At 39.9% G+C, this 12,853-nt stretch overlaps 1 protein-coding gene across 2 annotated transcripts in view; it reads right to left on the bottom strand.

The window, feature by feature from the left end:
* The window catches only part of LOC115025104 (zinc finger protein 385B-like), a 64,964-nt gene that overhangs the window by 34,745 nt on the left and 17,366 nt on the right, over positions 1 to 12,853 (bottom strand). Inside the window, exons 1-2 of one of the 2 annotated variants that reach the window (XM_029457162.1) lie at positions 11,783 to 11,874; positions 3,686 to 3,997 (exon numbers count right to left, since the gene is read on the bottom strand). In XM_029457162.1, coding sequence (XP_029313022.1) covers positions 3,686 to 3,997; positions 11,783 to 11,843 — 373 coding nt within the window. In that variant the 5' untranslated portion in view covers positions 11,844 to 11,874. Of the gene's footprint in view, positions 1 to 3,685; positions 3,998 to 11,782; positions 11,875 to 12,853 lie in introns of those variants that run through there. The other variant, XM_029457163.1, reaches the window with a different exon arrangement.

The raw sequence follows: 12,853 nt of genomic DNA, 5'->3' as shown, positions 1-12,853 counted from the left end.
TAAAACAAGTTGCATGTTTAAATAGGACAAAGGAGTACAGAAAACATATTCAGTATGTGTCTTTAAAAGGATAATGTTCAGGTTATTTTCCTGTCTGTGGTCTAGTTGCATTTTTGCTCCAGATAAACCATTTCACAGCTATTTCTAGGCCAGGCACTTGTTTGACCGTAGTATTGTCAATTGTTAACAACCCAAACGAAAACATTGTAGGGTTCATTCAAACAGTTCAACCACGGCAGGTGTGTAATCCCTCTCCGCCCCATGTGGGGGAAGTGACAGAGCCCTTCACCCTGAGGGACCAACACAAACAGCCCAAGAGTGAGACTCATCTTAACTATCAATTATTGGATGAGATAGCTCTGACATTGTGGCCTGCAGTGGGTCGGCTGTTTAAACTCTGTCAGTGCTGATGCTGTTGATGTCTAATCTCAACGCGGGCACATTATGAGAGTCATGCAACATCAATGAACAACACACAATGCATTTTGCCAATGCCCTGCATCAAAATGGAAACAAATACAGTTAAAAGGTTTACTGTATATATGTTATGTATAAAATCCCCTTGTTTTTAGAGGAATATGTCAGTAAGGGCAGCATTTCATCGGAGAGAACAAATCGCTCCCTGCTCTCTTTCCGGCAAACTGAAGCAGAATGGAGGTCACGTTCACATTTTCTCAGATTGTTGTGGCACTCTAAGACACTCATATGGTTCTCGAGATAATAAATCTCTTCAGTCAAATAAATATGCCAATACAGTCTAAATGATGGGCGACAGCTATCCACAATCACACATAAGCTGTGACCCAATTCCATAAATTTAGGCAGGTTTTGAGTATGTACTGTGTTAACTGTACAAGGGAAAAGTGACAAAATAAAGTAAACTTTCAGTCCATATTTTAACAATTACATCTGTGCTTTTCCTACATGGTGGAAGGTATTTTGTTGGAAAATGTTTTTATGGATTGGAGTATGACCTAAATCCGCTTCTCAAGGACAAAGTAACACTACTGTTGTGGGTGATATGTTAGCAGATTGCTAAATAATAAACAACACATAAAGCACCTATAGTATAGCACCACTCTGTTCTTCTTCTGTTGGCTTTACCTTTGGTTTATTTCAGCAGACATAATGAACTCATTCAAATTAGAAGATTTCTCCAATGATAAACCATACTTCTTTATTAAAACTGAGTTCCTTTTGTCTTAATTAATTTCCTTCGCACTGCAAATCTTGGCTGTGTCCATATTAAGTATTAAGTGCACAATATTTACTGTCCGCCACTACATTTCACTGTCAGAAATATTATTTATACTCTATACAGTAGAGGAAAAAGAGAAAGAAAGTAGCGATAACAACCCCACAATGCAATACATTTCATTTTATAAATGCAAAAAGTACAGTTCCGGAACACTACACCTGTATAATGATGCAAAACATCAGCCACCAGTCACTCATTTTCACCTGAAATGAGGTAAGATTCCCAGAAGTATCTGTTTCCTGCACCAAAAACCCAGAAAACATTTGGCCATGGGCGGAAATTTGCATAAAAGTTACTTCAGCTAACGTCAGAGAGTCAGGAACTAAAAGGTTGCTCAAAAATGGCATCTGCTCTGAATCCGTCTCACACTTTTAAGTATGAATGATGATCTGCAAAAGCTATTATCTGACACAGAAAAAAATCAATAACATTCTGATGATAACAAAATGAGGTTGAAGTGAAGGAGAAATTAAACAATGGATATAGTATTAATTTAATTTCATGCGCTCGGTTAGATTGGAACAGCTATATATGTGTGGTAAGCCATCAAAGAGAGACAGCCTCATAAATCAACATTACAAAGTGCCATCTTATTGGCCAGTTGTTCATTAGAGGCCTTTTTTTCCTGAGAGCTGATTGATCAAGCGGGTCAGCGTGGCAGAGTGACACAGGTGGTGCTGAGTGAAGGTGATTAATGGCCCCTCGTCAAAACAGGTGTTCAGAAAATGCTCGGGGCTCTTCTGGAATAGTAAATATCTAGTGAATGCATAACACCTTCTCAGGGTTTGCAGATGTGAACATTTACACGATTGTGACAGAGGTGGTATATTACATAAATAAACACCTGACTAAACAGGGTGTGTTAGGTGTCAGGCCACAGTTTCGAAGTATGCTGAACGACTTTTATTTTGCCAAAAAACACCCACCAGCACCAGTTCTGCTGGGAAGCTTGTATTGGCAGTGCCTCAGGAGAGGCAAAGCTTTTCTGACTCCAGATCTTACATTTTTGCTTTTTTTAATGCGACATTTACTAGTAAAATCTTCTGTCTATGCACCAGGAAAAAACCCAGATTAGTGTAAAAGCCAGACCCAGTACCTGCACTGTCACATTCGCTTACAGCTTGTTTTTCGGGAAATGTTCTTGATGTCAAACTCCAGCAACAATAAGCACGAGACTCAGGAGACAAAGCAGCATTATGTTTCTAGTTTAAACAGACCCTCTATGGAGGAAAGAAATGATTAAAACACTGCAGATGACAAAATAACAGAAGCCCTGCGAATACAAAATCCCTGCAGTAAATAGCAATTTGATGAAGTTCATAATGTTCTGTTTTTGCTCAGACTGTATGAGCTATTGATTAAACTACGGCCATTTTGAGGCAGTTTATGAGTCTTTCAGTCAATGTTGAACGTTCCTCTCTAGCAATAAGTGGTGCATTGTCCTTTTTCAGCTGCTTTATTACCTAACGCCGTAAGATTTAAGCACCAACAATAGACGTATTTCAAAGTAGACATTTGAACTTTTCATCATCAGATTAAAAGGACAGGTGTAATTAATAACGTGGCTCTGTTACATTTAAATATTCATGTTCCAGGGCTCTGGTATTGCGCATGATGTCTTACTGGGACACTTACAATGTAATGGAGCCATCATTGGTGTTATTAGTTACCCCTGTGCATTTCCTGTTATGACAATTCATTCATTTGGGACTGCCTGGCGTCTTTCTGTCTCTGCAAGTTGTCTTAATTTGCCTTTAAAAGTCCATTTAAATGGTGAACGTCTGCTAAAGCTCACACTTATTCTCATTTGCTATTCATCTTAATAGGACTCACTTTTGAAGTACAGAATTTAAACGCATTGCAAACTACAGCCTCAACAGTTAACCATAGAGTTAACCATGAAAGTTCTTCATTAGTCTTTTTAACTGTGTCACACAGTTTTCTTCATCAGCAGCAAAGTGTTACGGATGAAATCACGACAACTTTTGAACTCGCATGTCAACGGACCCATCTCCACGCCAACTGAGAGAACTTCTCTCTCTCTGTAAACCGTAAAGGCTTTCGTTCACTTCACAGAAACAATAATAACTCATATGAACAACAAATGATTTATTCCTTGACACAACCAATCCACAAACAACCCCTTTGACAGATCTACATCTATTCTTCACATTTGCATTACCCTATATTCACCTAAATTCATACCGTCTCTCTCTAATTTCAAACAACCTCTGAATACAGTAAGAACAAATATTTTGTGCTTTGTACATTATCTGAGCAGTTTTAAGATCGGGCTCTTATAGCTCTCTTCTGTAGCATGAACATTGGATTAGTGTTAGTTTTGTACGTTTCCTCACACCTCCACACAATAGGAAATGTATGAGACTATGAGAGAACAATGCAGAGGCAATATCAGTGCATCCCTACCTGTGCTGACAGCCTTTGCCAGTCGGCGCAGCCTCCTCTGGTGTGTCTTCCCTCTATAGTGGATCTGGGCCTGGGCGCTAGAGTTCAGCTGTATGTTGCACACCTGGCACATAGTGGCACTGCTGCTGCCTTGACGGCGCTCTCGTTTGGCCCTGTGCACTGCCGCCACCCTCCTCCTCCTCCTCCTCCTCCTCTCCTCCTCATCTTCTTCCTCCTCCTCCTCCTCCTCCTCCTCCTCCTCCTTCTGTCCCTCCTGACTCTTGGGGGGAGGGCTGCTCTCCAGACAGTCGGGGCTCTTTGGACGCTTCATATCTGGAGAAAGAAAAAGGACATAAATCAGACGTGTTGACAATTCATGTGAAACAGAAACAATACAGTCCCCATGTGAGTCATTTCATAAAAAAATGTATGTTGTTAAAGTCTCCACAGGGGGGCAACAGAGCAGCATGGCTCCATTCAGAGCAGAGTAGTATTGCTCTTTTTCTTTAGTGTGATTCAAACCAGTGTGATTCAAAGCCAGTTTGTGAGCACCATGATATTTCATTATACCAAAGAGATTTCAAAGGCAGAAAAAAGAAGCTTATCACTTGGATTTATCTACATCCTTTGACCAAAGTGTTCACTGTCAGCATGCACAAATTCATATATGCCATCCCATTAAAGGGTTAAAATTAGGGGCACTGTATACCACATCTTTTCTAGTATAACACGGCCTATAGACATGCAATAGCTAAAAAGAATGGCCTATATCTGGCACACATCGCGGCACTAAATCATTGATGTGTACAGTCTGTAGATAAGTATCTTGTTCCACCTTCTCTCTATTTATCAGATAATAAAAGCCGATTCCCCGGGTACAAAAAGCGACATGTTTCTTTGTGTGAGCACAGCCTAAATACCTGTAATGGCTGAGCGATTGCGGCAGACTGACAGCATAAATCAATCTGCAGCATAGCACGAGCTCTGCTGTGAATGTGGAACTGTCATCCAAAGTCTAACTGAATTCTTTGTTTTGGTGGCGCTGTTCATATGATAATGGCATCAATTAAGTCCTCACTGTGCTGGACATTTTATCCTCCCGCCTCGCTGAATGCAACCCCATGCCCAAACAGAAACCATCACTTGTGAAAAAAAATCTTTGGTGTTCTGAAAATTCAATTTGACTGGTGGAAAGATGAAAGTGGAAGGGAAATGTGTTCACTGGAATTCATCAGCCTTCCGACCAGCAGCAGGGACTTCAAAGCTGCAGCACATCATCACTATGATTATTTGAATGATGTTCTACTGCGGGCTGGCAGTGGATTGGAACATGAGTAACTGCTGTCGAGGATGGAGCTGTATGAAGGAGCGTTTTAACACAACAAGGTGCAGGCAAAAAAAAAGGTTATTTAGTGTTATATGCAACAGGAAATATGTTTTTAAAGAAATGCAAAGCTGATTAATTTTCTCTGTTTTAAATATTTAACTGAATATCTTTGGGTTAGTGACAAAACAAGACATTTAAAGAGTTTTAGAAACTGGGAAGGACATTTTTCACTATTTTCTGACATACAGAATAATAATAAAAAATTAAACATTTTATCTAAACAGATTAAATTAATAATGAGAATAATCGTTAGTTGCAGCCCTCATTCAAATAGTTGTTTGTCCATCCAACTGTCCAGAAGAAGAAATTCAATATTTGGTTAATCTACTGCAACTAATCCTTTCTGCACTATTTGAACTGGGCCAGTACTTCTTTTATGAATGCAGGTACACATGATGTTTCACGATGCATTAATTGTTTTCCTGCCCAAACGAGCCTCAGGCAGAAAAATGTGTCTCAGTTCTGTCAGACAGCTGCTGGATAAGAGCTCAGACTTTTGCTCTTGTACCCAAAGTCTTTTGTGAGTAAATGGTCTGCCTTCACAGAACAGTATTGATGTGTAGACAGCAGAGTCAGGCAGAGGGAGGTGTGGGCCGTCTAACGCACTTCAAGGTGCATCGACAAGGTATTCAGGGATGAAGTGGACGGTAAAACTACCGGAAGTCAGTTTAGTCATCTTTTGAGGCTGTCCTGTAAATTGGGATGTGGTTGAAAGCTTTGGTAAGTGAGCCTTGCATTAAGATAATTATGTAAAGTATTTAGACAATGAGCTAGAACAACTGTGAGACATACTGCCTGTAAATAAATGTACAAGAAGTATAACGGAATAATACATAGAACAAGTGAAACACACATACACACTGTTTTTAAAACCTCCATCAAACCATACAATAGGTGTTTGAGTAATAGCTTGCCAGCACAGTATGAAGTAGTGTATCTGTGAATATTATATTTTGAAATATACTGTCATATGTCAGATCCTGTGTGTGTAGATGCCTCACGGGGCCTTGAAGTTTTTACCGTTGTCAAGTCAAAACAAAACAGTAAAAATGATCATATTAGCTATATAACATACACTGGTCATTTTGTATAAACCCTCCATCACAGCGGAGCCAGCAGAGCTGCAGCACTCACTCTTCTTTATGTGGTCAGCTAGAGTTGGACCTGACAGCCCCATTACTAAACAACCTTTAACAGGTTGCCGGCCAGCCGGTCAGCAGCTGCTGGTTTCAGTTGGCACTCTGTACCACAGCCAGTGCTTTTCTACCTGTCTGGGCCTCAGTGTGCAGCTGGGACCAGCCCAGTCCTCAACAGAACAAATGGTTTACGTTCCTGGAGTGAAAACCCTGCACCAAAAGATATATGTCAGCGACGTCTTCATTGTATATATCAACTTTAAATGTTCACCAGTGTTGCAGTTGACCACTACAGAGTGTGATGCAAAGTATTTAGATTGACATCCTTCAAAACGCCCTGTTTGGATCTGTGAAAACTGTTGCGTCAACCAGGAGTTTATGTTTTTTTATTTGTTTATAATATAATAAATTTGATCCTTTAAAGCGAGTGTGTAAAACAGGCACCATGAATCTTTCTTTATTGGTCATTCGCTTTCTGAAATAGGTGTTGGTTATTCAATCTTAGTTATGTTTGTTTATTTTCAGTTTAAAAGATTATAGAGTCTCACATGCACAGAAGATAATTGTTTTCTCTTTTTAAAGAACAAAAAGGAAACTAAATAAAAGAACAATTCAACGGCACTGGACTGCATAAAGTAAATTAAGCATTTTTAAAGACTGAATGAGCAAAATAAACAACAAATAAATGCATCATAAATCACTGTTCTAAGCTCATATAAAAAAATAATAGGACCTAATGGAGCGTGATAATGAGCGAATGAACATGGGGACTCACAAAAGATGCACAAAAACTACTACTACTACTACTACTACTACTACTACCACCACTACTACCACTACTACTACTACATCATAATTGCTTGCAGAACATCTTTTGTACATACAGTAAAGCTGTGCGAGTTACTTACTGGTGGTATTATACATGCAGGAAACATTAGCTTGGTCTACATACCCTAATAAATCCCAGCGAGCTGCCGGCAGTCGGATCTCTATGTATCATGGAACTACTTTGTTTGTTGAACAGTGTCACGATACAGAAAGCTCTGGGAGGAGCTCAAGCATCAGAAACACAGTACCTGCTGTGCTGTCCTCTTAATAGTAAAGCTATCTGGCCTCAGCAGCTCTTTAAATACCAGCACTCATCAGCCCGTCTGGCTGTTGGTCCACGATCAGGACAAGACCATCAATGCCAAAAATACAGAGCAAAGGTCGTAAATGCTGCTTCATGTACTCTCTGTCTCTCTCTGACCTGATTCCAATTACAAAGTTGAAATCATATCATTTGTCCAGTTGTAAAACATTTTTAGGAGAAAAGGGCGCAACAAGGAGCCGTAACTAAAAGTGCCAGTCGGACCTCAAGCAGTAAAAAACAATGTGGAAAATTCGATTGAAATAAGACATCAACTTGTGACGAATCAAATTATTTTGCACTTTATACGCCAACTTTTCCACCTCAGCCAAGCCTAAACGTTTTCGATTATATGGCGCCATTATCAGGACTCTGAAAAGTATCCAAGTGTCCAAAATATTCAGTAGTATCACATCCTGCCTTTGCATCTTGTTAAAGGATTCCAACTAATGATCTGGGTCACCAGCCAAACAACACAGCAGATAAAATTAAGTTCACCTGCCTGCTCGTCTCATCTCTTTGTGTAACACTATACCAACTTTCCCCTCTGCCAACTGCATGCTCCACATCTTTGCTTTATGACTTGAGACAGCTGCCGTGGATACGACATGTCAACTTCATAAACTACTCTATCAAAGGACTCACTTGTCGCTACAGCGTAATGATCTCCACATAGTACCTGCATCAATGAGGAATCATTTTGATATGAATATGTTTTTTTAACAATCCCAGGCTGAACCCATGTTTTGGTAGATATTACTGCCAAAGCTTCAGTATCCTGACTGAAATAAAGAGTGGCTTCACGTATTTGATGGTGCTCACGAGGACATCATGTGCAAAGGGACTTTTAAAAGTTTCCACAAAAGTCTTCTTAATGCTAATCTGGCAACGTGGGACGGTGGATGGAGGCTAACAGTCCGACCAGCTGACAGGCAGCTATAAAACTGGCAACCTGTTCCACCTGTTTCCTCCAAGCTTCTCTCCCCATCTGTATGATGAGCTCTGGTTTCACACAGACATACAAATGTACGTATACAATTACTGCAAAATCAACAGGTGCTCTACAGAGATCGGAGGAGCTTTTTATTTTGACTTTGGTTCAGTTGTGTAGAAAGATCTTGTTCCATTGCATCAATTATATGATATAAGCACTTGTCATCATGTAGATCTTTGTCCTATATCTTCTCAAGGGGGCTTTGTAAAGCATGGCAATTCTCTATATATAGGTACACTTGATTCCTTGCAACTGTATCTATTACACTATAAAGGCTTCATGGCTAGTAAAGGGTTTTTTTGTACACTCGCCAATATGCGTCTACACACTCAAAGCTTAAGGAATCCTTAATAATCACGTACAACTACAAACCTAAGAATATAATTCAGAGAACCAAGTCCTCTGTTTAGACTGACCTTAAAGAGTAAAGAGAGAACAAATTCATCACCCCTCCTGGCTATTAATCTACTTGAACCTATGAACTTTTGCAGCCCGTTGTGGGGTGCGATCTAGGGAACTTCCTGGAAAGAGCAGGTCTAATCCAGATGTGTGAAGAGGGGGGCCTTCAGCATGTATACGCAAGGCAGCTGTGAATGGGATGTGTCGGTATAAGCATATGCTCTTTTAAAAATGGCATCGTTCCAGAGACTCAGGCCAAGATGACTTGCCACGTCGCAACACCTGTCATCCCAGTTCCATTACATTGACAGCACACGACGTTCTTGGCCTGACACGGTGGAGGAATACGAGTAATATTCTTGTTGTTTCTAATAAATACTTCATCAGATCTATTTACGGAGCGATGAGTGTGTCCAAGTGCAACACATTCAGATGAAGATTATTTACAAAGACGAGACACCGCATACAAAACGCCAACACCTGTTTTCAGTCTCGACGGTCAAAATGAATACTGAACATCCGAACGACAGGTGGACTACAATTACAGTTGTGTTGCTAGGCAACCCCGCACACACCCGGCGAAAAACGTGAATTGGAAGCTTTTTCCACATAAATTGCAGCTCAATTATGGCGGTAATGTGTGCAGAGAAGGCAAAGAAATGGACAAAAGAGCCGCACTTTGCTGATTCGTGGCTGAAGAAAGGCGGGCGACAGAGACCGAAGTCTGCAGAGAGATGGAGGCGAGTGAACTGTGAGATTTCAGTGTGACGACTGAAGATGTATTGATCTCTGTGCAAGGAATACAACTGTTTCAGTTTAACATATGCTCACCATGTTCAACCAGTTTTCGAGGGTAGCTGGTCAACAGTAATAGATTACATTCTGCCAGCTGTCGTCGTTGCTGCTCTGGGTGCTGAATATATTGGCTATAGGTCGGATGGGGATATTATTGGTTGGGCCAGTACATGCCGTGAACGGTTTCTGGTGACTGTGTGTGGTTAGGTGTAGGCAACAAAGCACTTTGGTTTAGATTAGTGAAAGATTGTGGTTTTGGTTGAATGCTCATAAAATAGTTTCTCTGTTTTGTGCTTCAAGTCACGGTTTACTTTTTCAAATTTAAACCTATTTCACAATCTTTCCTTTCCGTAACCTTGACTAAGTGTTGTGAGAGACAGGGTTGCAACAGCAGAGCAAGTAGGCTTAAAAAGCGGTTAACTTCATCTTGATTCAAGGCGGAGGTCGACAACAGGCAGTGGAGGCTAAACAAAATCTCAAAAGGGAAAAGAAAAAGTATGAAAACAAAACTAAAAAAGGCAATCGCAAATCATCAGGATGGCAAACAAAAGCAGACGCTATGGTGGCACAATACATTATCTGACACATGTTTGTAGTCGGGTAATAAGATTCAATTTATCTGCAATTTCTTAAATAATTGATTAATTGTTTTTGTTATTTTACAAGCAAAACATTCTCTGATTGCATCTTCTCAAATATGAGGATTGCTGCTTTTCTCTGTTTTATTTGAGTAATCTTTGGGTTTTGGAAATAATTGGCAGAATAATAAGTCATTAAAATAATCTGTAGTTGCAGACCTGATATATATAAACTGAGGGAGTACTGTATCTACAGCATATGGGCGTTGATTGATGTGGAAATGACGAGCAGGTGCAGTTATACATAGGCTAATAAATTATTTAAACAACCAACTCATAAATCCTTATAAAGAACACCTAATTGACAGTAAAATAAAAGGTTTTCTTTGCCGTCTAAAGATGCGTCTCTCTGTTAGAATAAGGATGACAAAGAGCTCTTTATCACCAAAGGAGCCCAAGGAGAAGCATGACTCACCTTGAGGGCTCAATGAAGTATAAATGCACACAAGTGAGACACACGCAGAGACGCACAGGTGCATTCAAGACATTAACATTCACAAACACAGTCAACCACCCTCAGGACAACACACACACACACAAGCTCACTATACACACTGTATATACCATATAGAGACAACTGTGTTGGCATACATAACCTCACAGCATGAGTGCTGTTTAGTGTGTCAGATCTCTATGACAAGGTCATTTAGAAAATGTTCCACTCATACGTATAATGCAGTGATTCACTCTGTTAGGTAAGTGAGTGGGAGCTGTTAAGAGGGTGCATATTTTTAGTCTCTACATTTCCCTTGGATTTAACTGGAAACATGGGACAAATACGCCGTGTGGTTGTGTATGGCAGTGACATTTGAAATAATCAAACTAAAATAATCAAACTAAAACATGTCTGCAGTCAACTTCTGACCAAGTCAATCAAAATAAGGTAATAAATGTGTTTATATGATGCAAAAAGGTGATTAAAGATAACCGGTGTACAAGCCTACACCAGTTTTGTTCTATGGAAACTGGCTGAACCTGCATTTGTCATTTCTTTTTGTCATTATGATGTTCGTCAGTATGACAATAGGCCTCCATCAGCAGCCTGTGCTGCCGACGTCACAGTGCTAAATCCCACTTGTAATTAATTAGTATGCTAATGAGGAGTAGGACATGATTTAAATAGTATTATGTGTGTTTATAAGCGGAGTAACAGAGCCGCTAGTGTCCATCTCATCAAAACCGTTGAGTTGTTTAACACTGCAGGAAAACAATGGTGATAGGCAGCTGCTGAGTGCGACACCTCATGGTAACATTCACCACACCGTTCGGTGTTTGGTTTAATATCAAACAACAACCTAAATAAAAGGGCTGATATGGTGAAACATCATTTGAATTCTACCTAGTGCATACTGTCAGAATAAATTGAAAAAATGACATGCAGTAGATGACAAAAAGATAAGTGGGGTTTGTTTGTTTATTTATTGAGAGAACCATTAAATAAAATGTGTGAATAGGAAAGGATGTAGCTTCTGGATAATTACAGTTCAATCTCGAACAAGAATGATAACAAAAATAGTAAAAATTTGCAACAACAAAAGAAGTAATTTATGTAAATTAAATTATCAGCACTGTTTTCCCATAATGCACAAATGTGGTGCGACAGAAAACGTTTTAGTGCACCACAAGTGATGCTGACTCACACTCAAGGCCAGGTTCCCAACAAATGTCTGCACTGGTTTGGCATCCATCTTGTAGACACATCACAGCACTCAGCAGATAACACACACACACACTCAAACCACTCTGTAGTAGGAGATTAGGTCCAATGTTAAACAAAGAGGGAGAACAGGTTTCTGACATGCCAACTCTTTAATTAGACCACTGGTATCTCTCACACACACACACACACACACACACACACACACACACACACACACACACACACACACACACACACACACACACTAAGACGGCGCAGAAGCCAGATAGGAGGTGAAGCAGCCAATCAGCTGTCACCTTCTCTGATGTGTTGGGAGGCGCTGCATGCCACCTATTTGGCAAAGTATTGTACAGTATCTAACAGTAGAGGCTACTCAAGCAATCCAACAGGCTTACTGAACACTATAATCATTTAGATCATCACTAGACAAATTAATTATGCAATGTTTAAAGTATTATCTTTAAAAGAACAATCAAAAATGTATTTTTTTTCCAGTGATATGAATCCTGATGTTGGTGTTTCTCATACACTATGCCAAACACGTTGGATATAATTCTAGTTTATCATTACATTTTTCTCTTAACAGAGTGATCTCAGCCAGGTGTTGAATCGCAACAATCAACCATCAAGGCTCCCTTATAGTAAAGATGGCGAAGATAACAAAAACAGGGATTTACAGTATTCATCTTGTATCGTGGATCATAACATATTGGGTATGGAATTAATCTGCAGATGCTGTAGTTCAAATTGGGAGATCAAATCTTTCTATGGATGTGAGTTTCTGAGCCACGACAAAGGTCAAAATATGGCCTGCAACACGCTACGTAAAGTTTGTTTTTTGCATAGCAGATTTCCAGAAATGCCTTTTGCTACTAAAGCAGCTGTTGATCACCTGCGGCCTCTACCAGCTGGTTAAGAGGAGTGAGGCGTCAGCAGTCAATGACGGTATAAAACAGACAATAAAATAGGTTTTTTTAAAATTGTGAATCACTGCAACCAAGAGAAATGCTTTAGCATACAGTCAAAAATGAGCACAAAACATTTCAGGCAG

This window comes from Cottoperca gobio, chromosome 19 (genome assembly GCF_900634415.1).
Source record: "Cottoperca gobio chromosome 19, fCotGob3.1, whole genome shotgun sequence".
NCBI lineage: Eukaryota > Metazoa > Chordata > Actinopteri > Perciformes > Bovichtidae > Cottoperca > Cottoperca gobio.
This window is presented reverse-complemented; position numbering and strand designations above follow the sequence as displayed.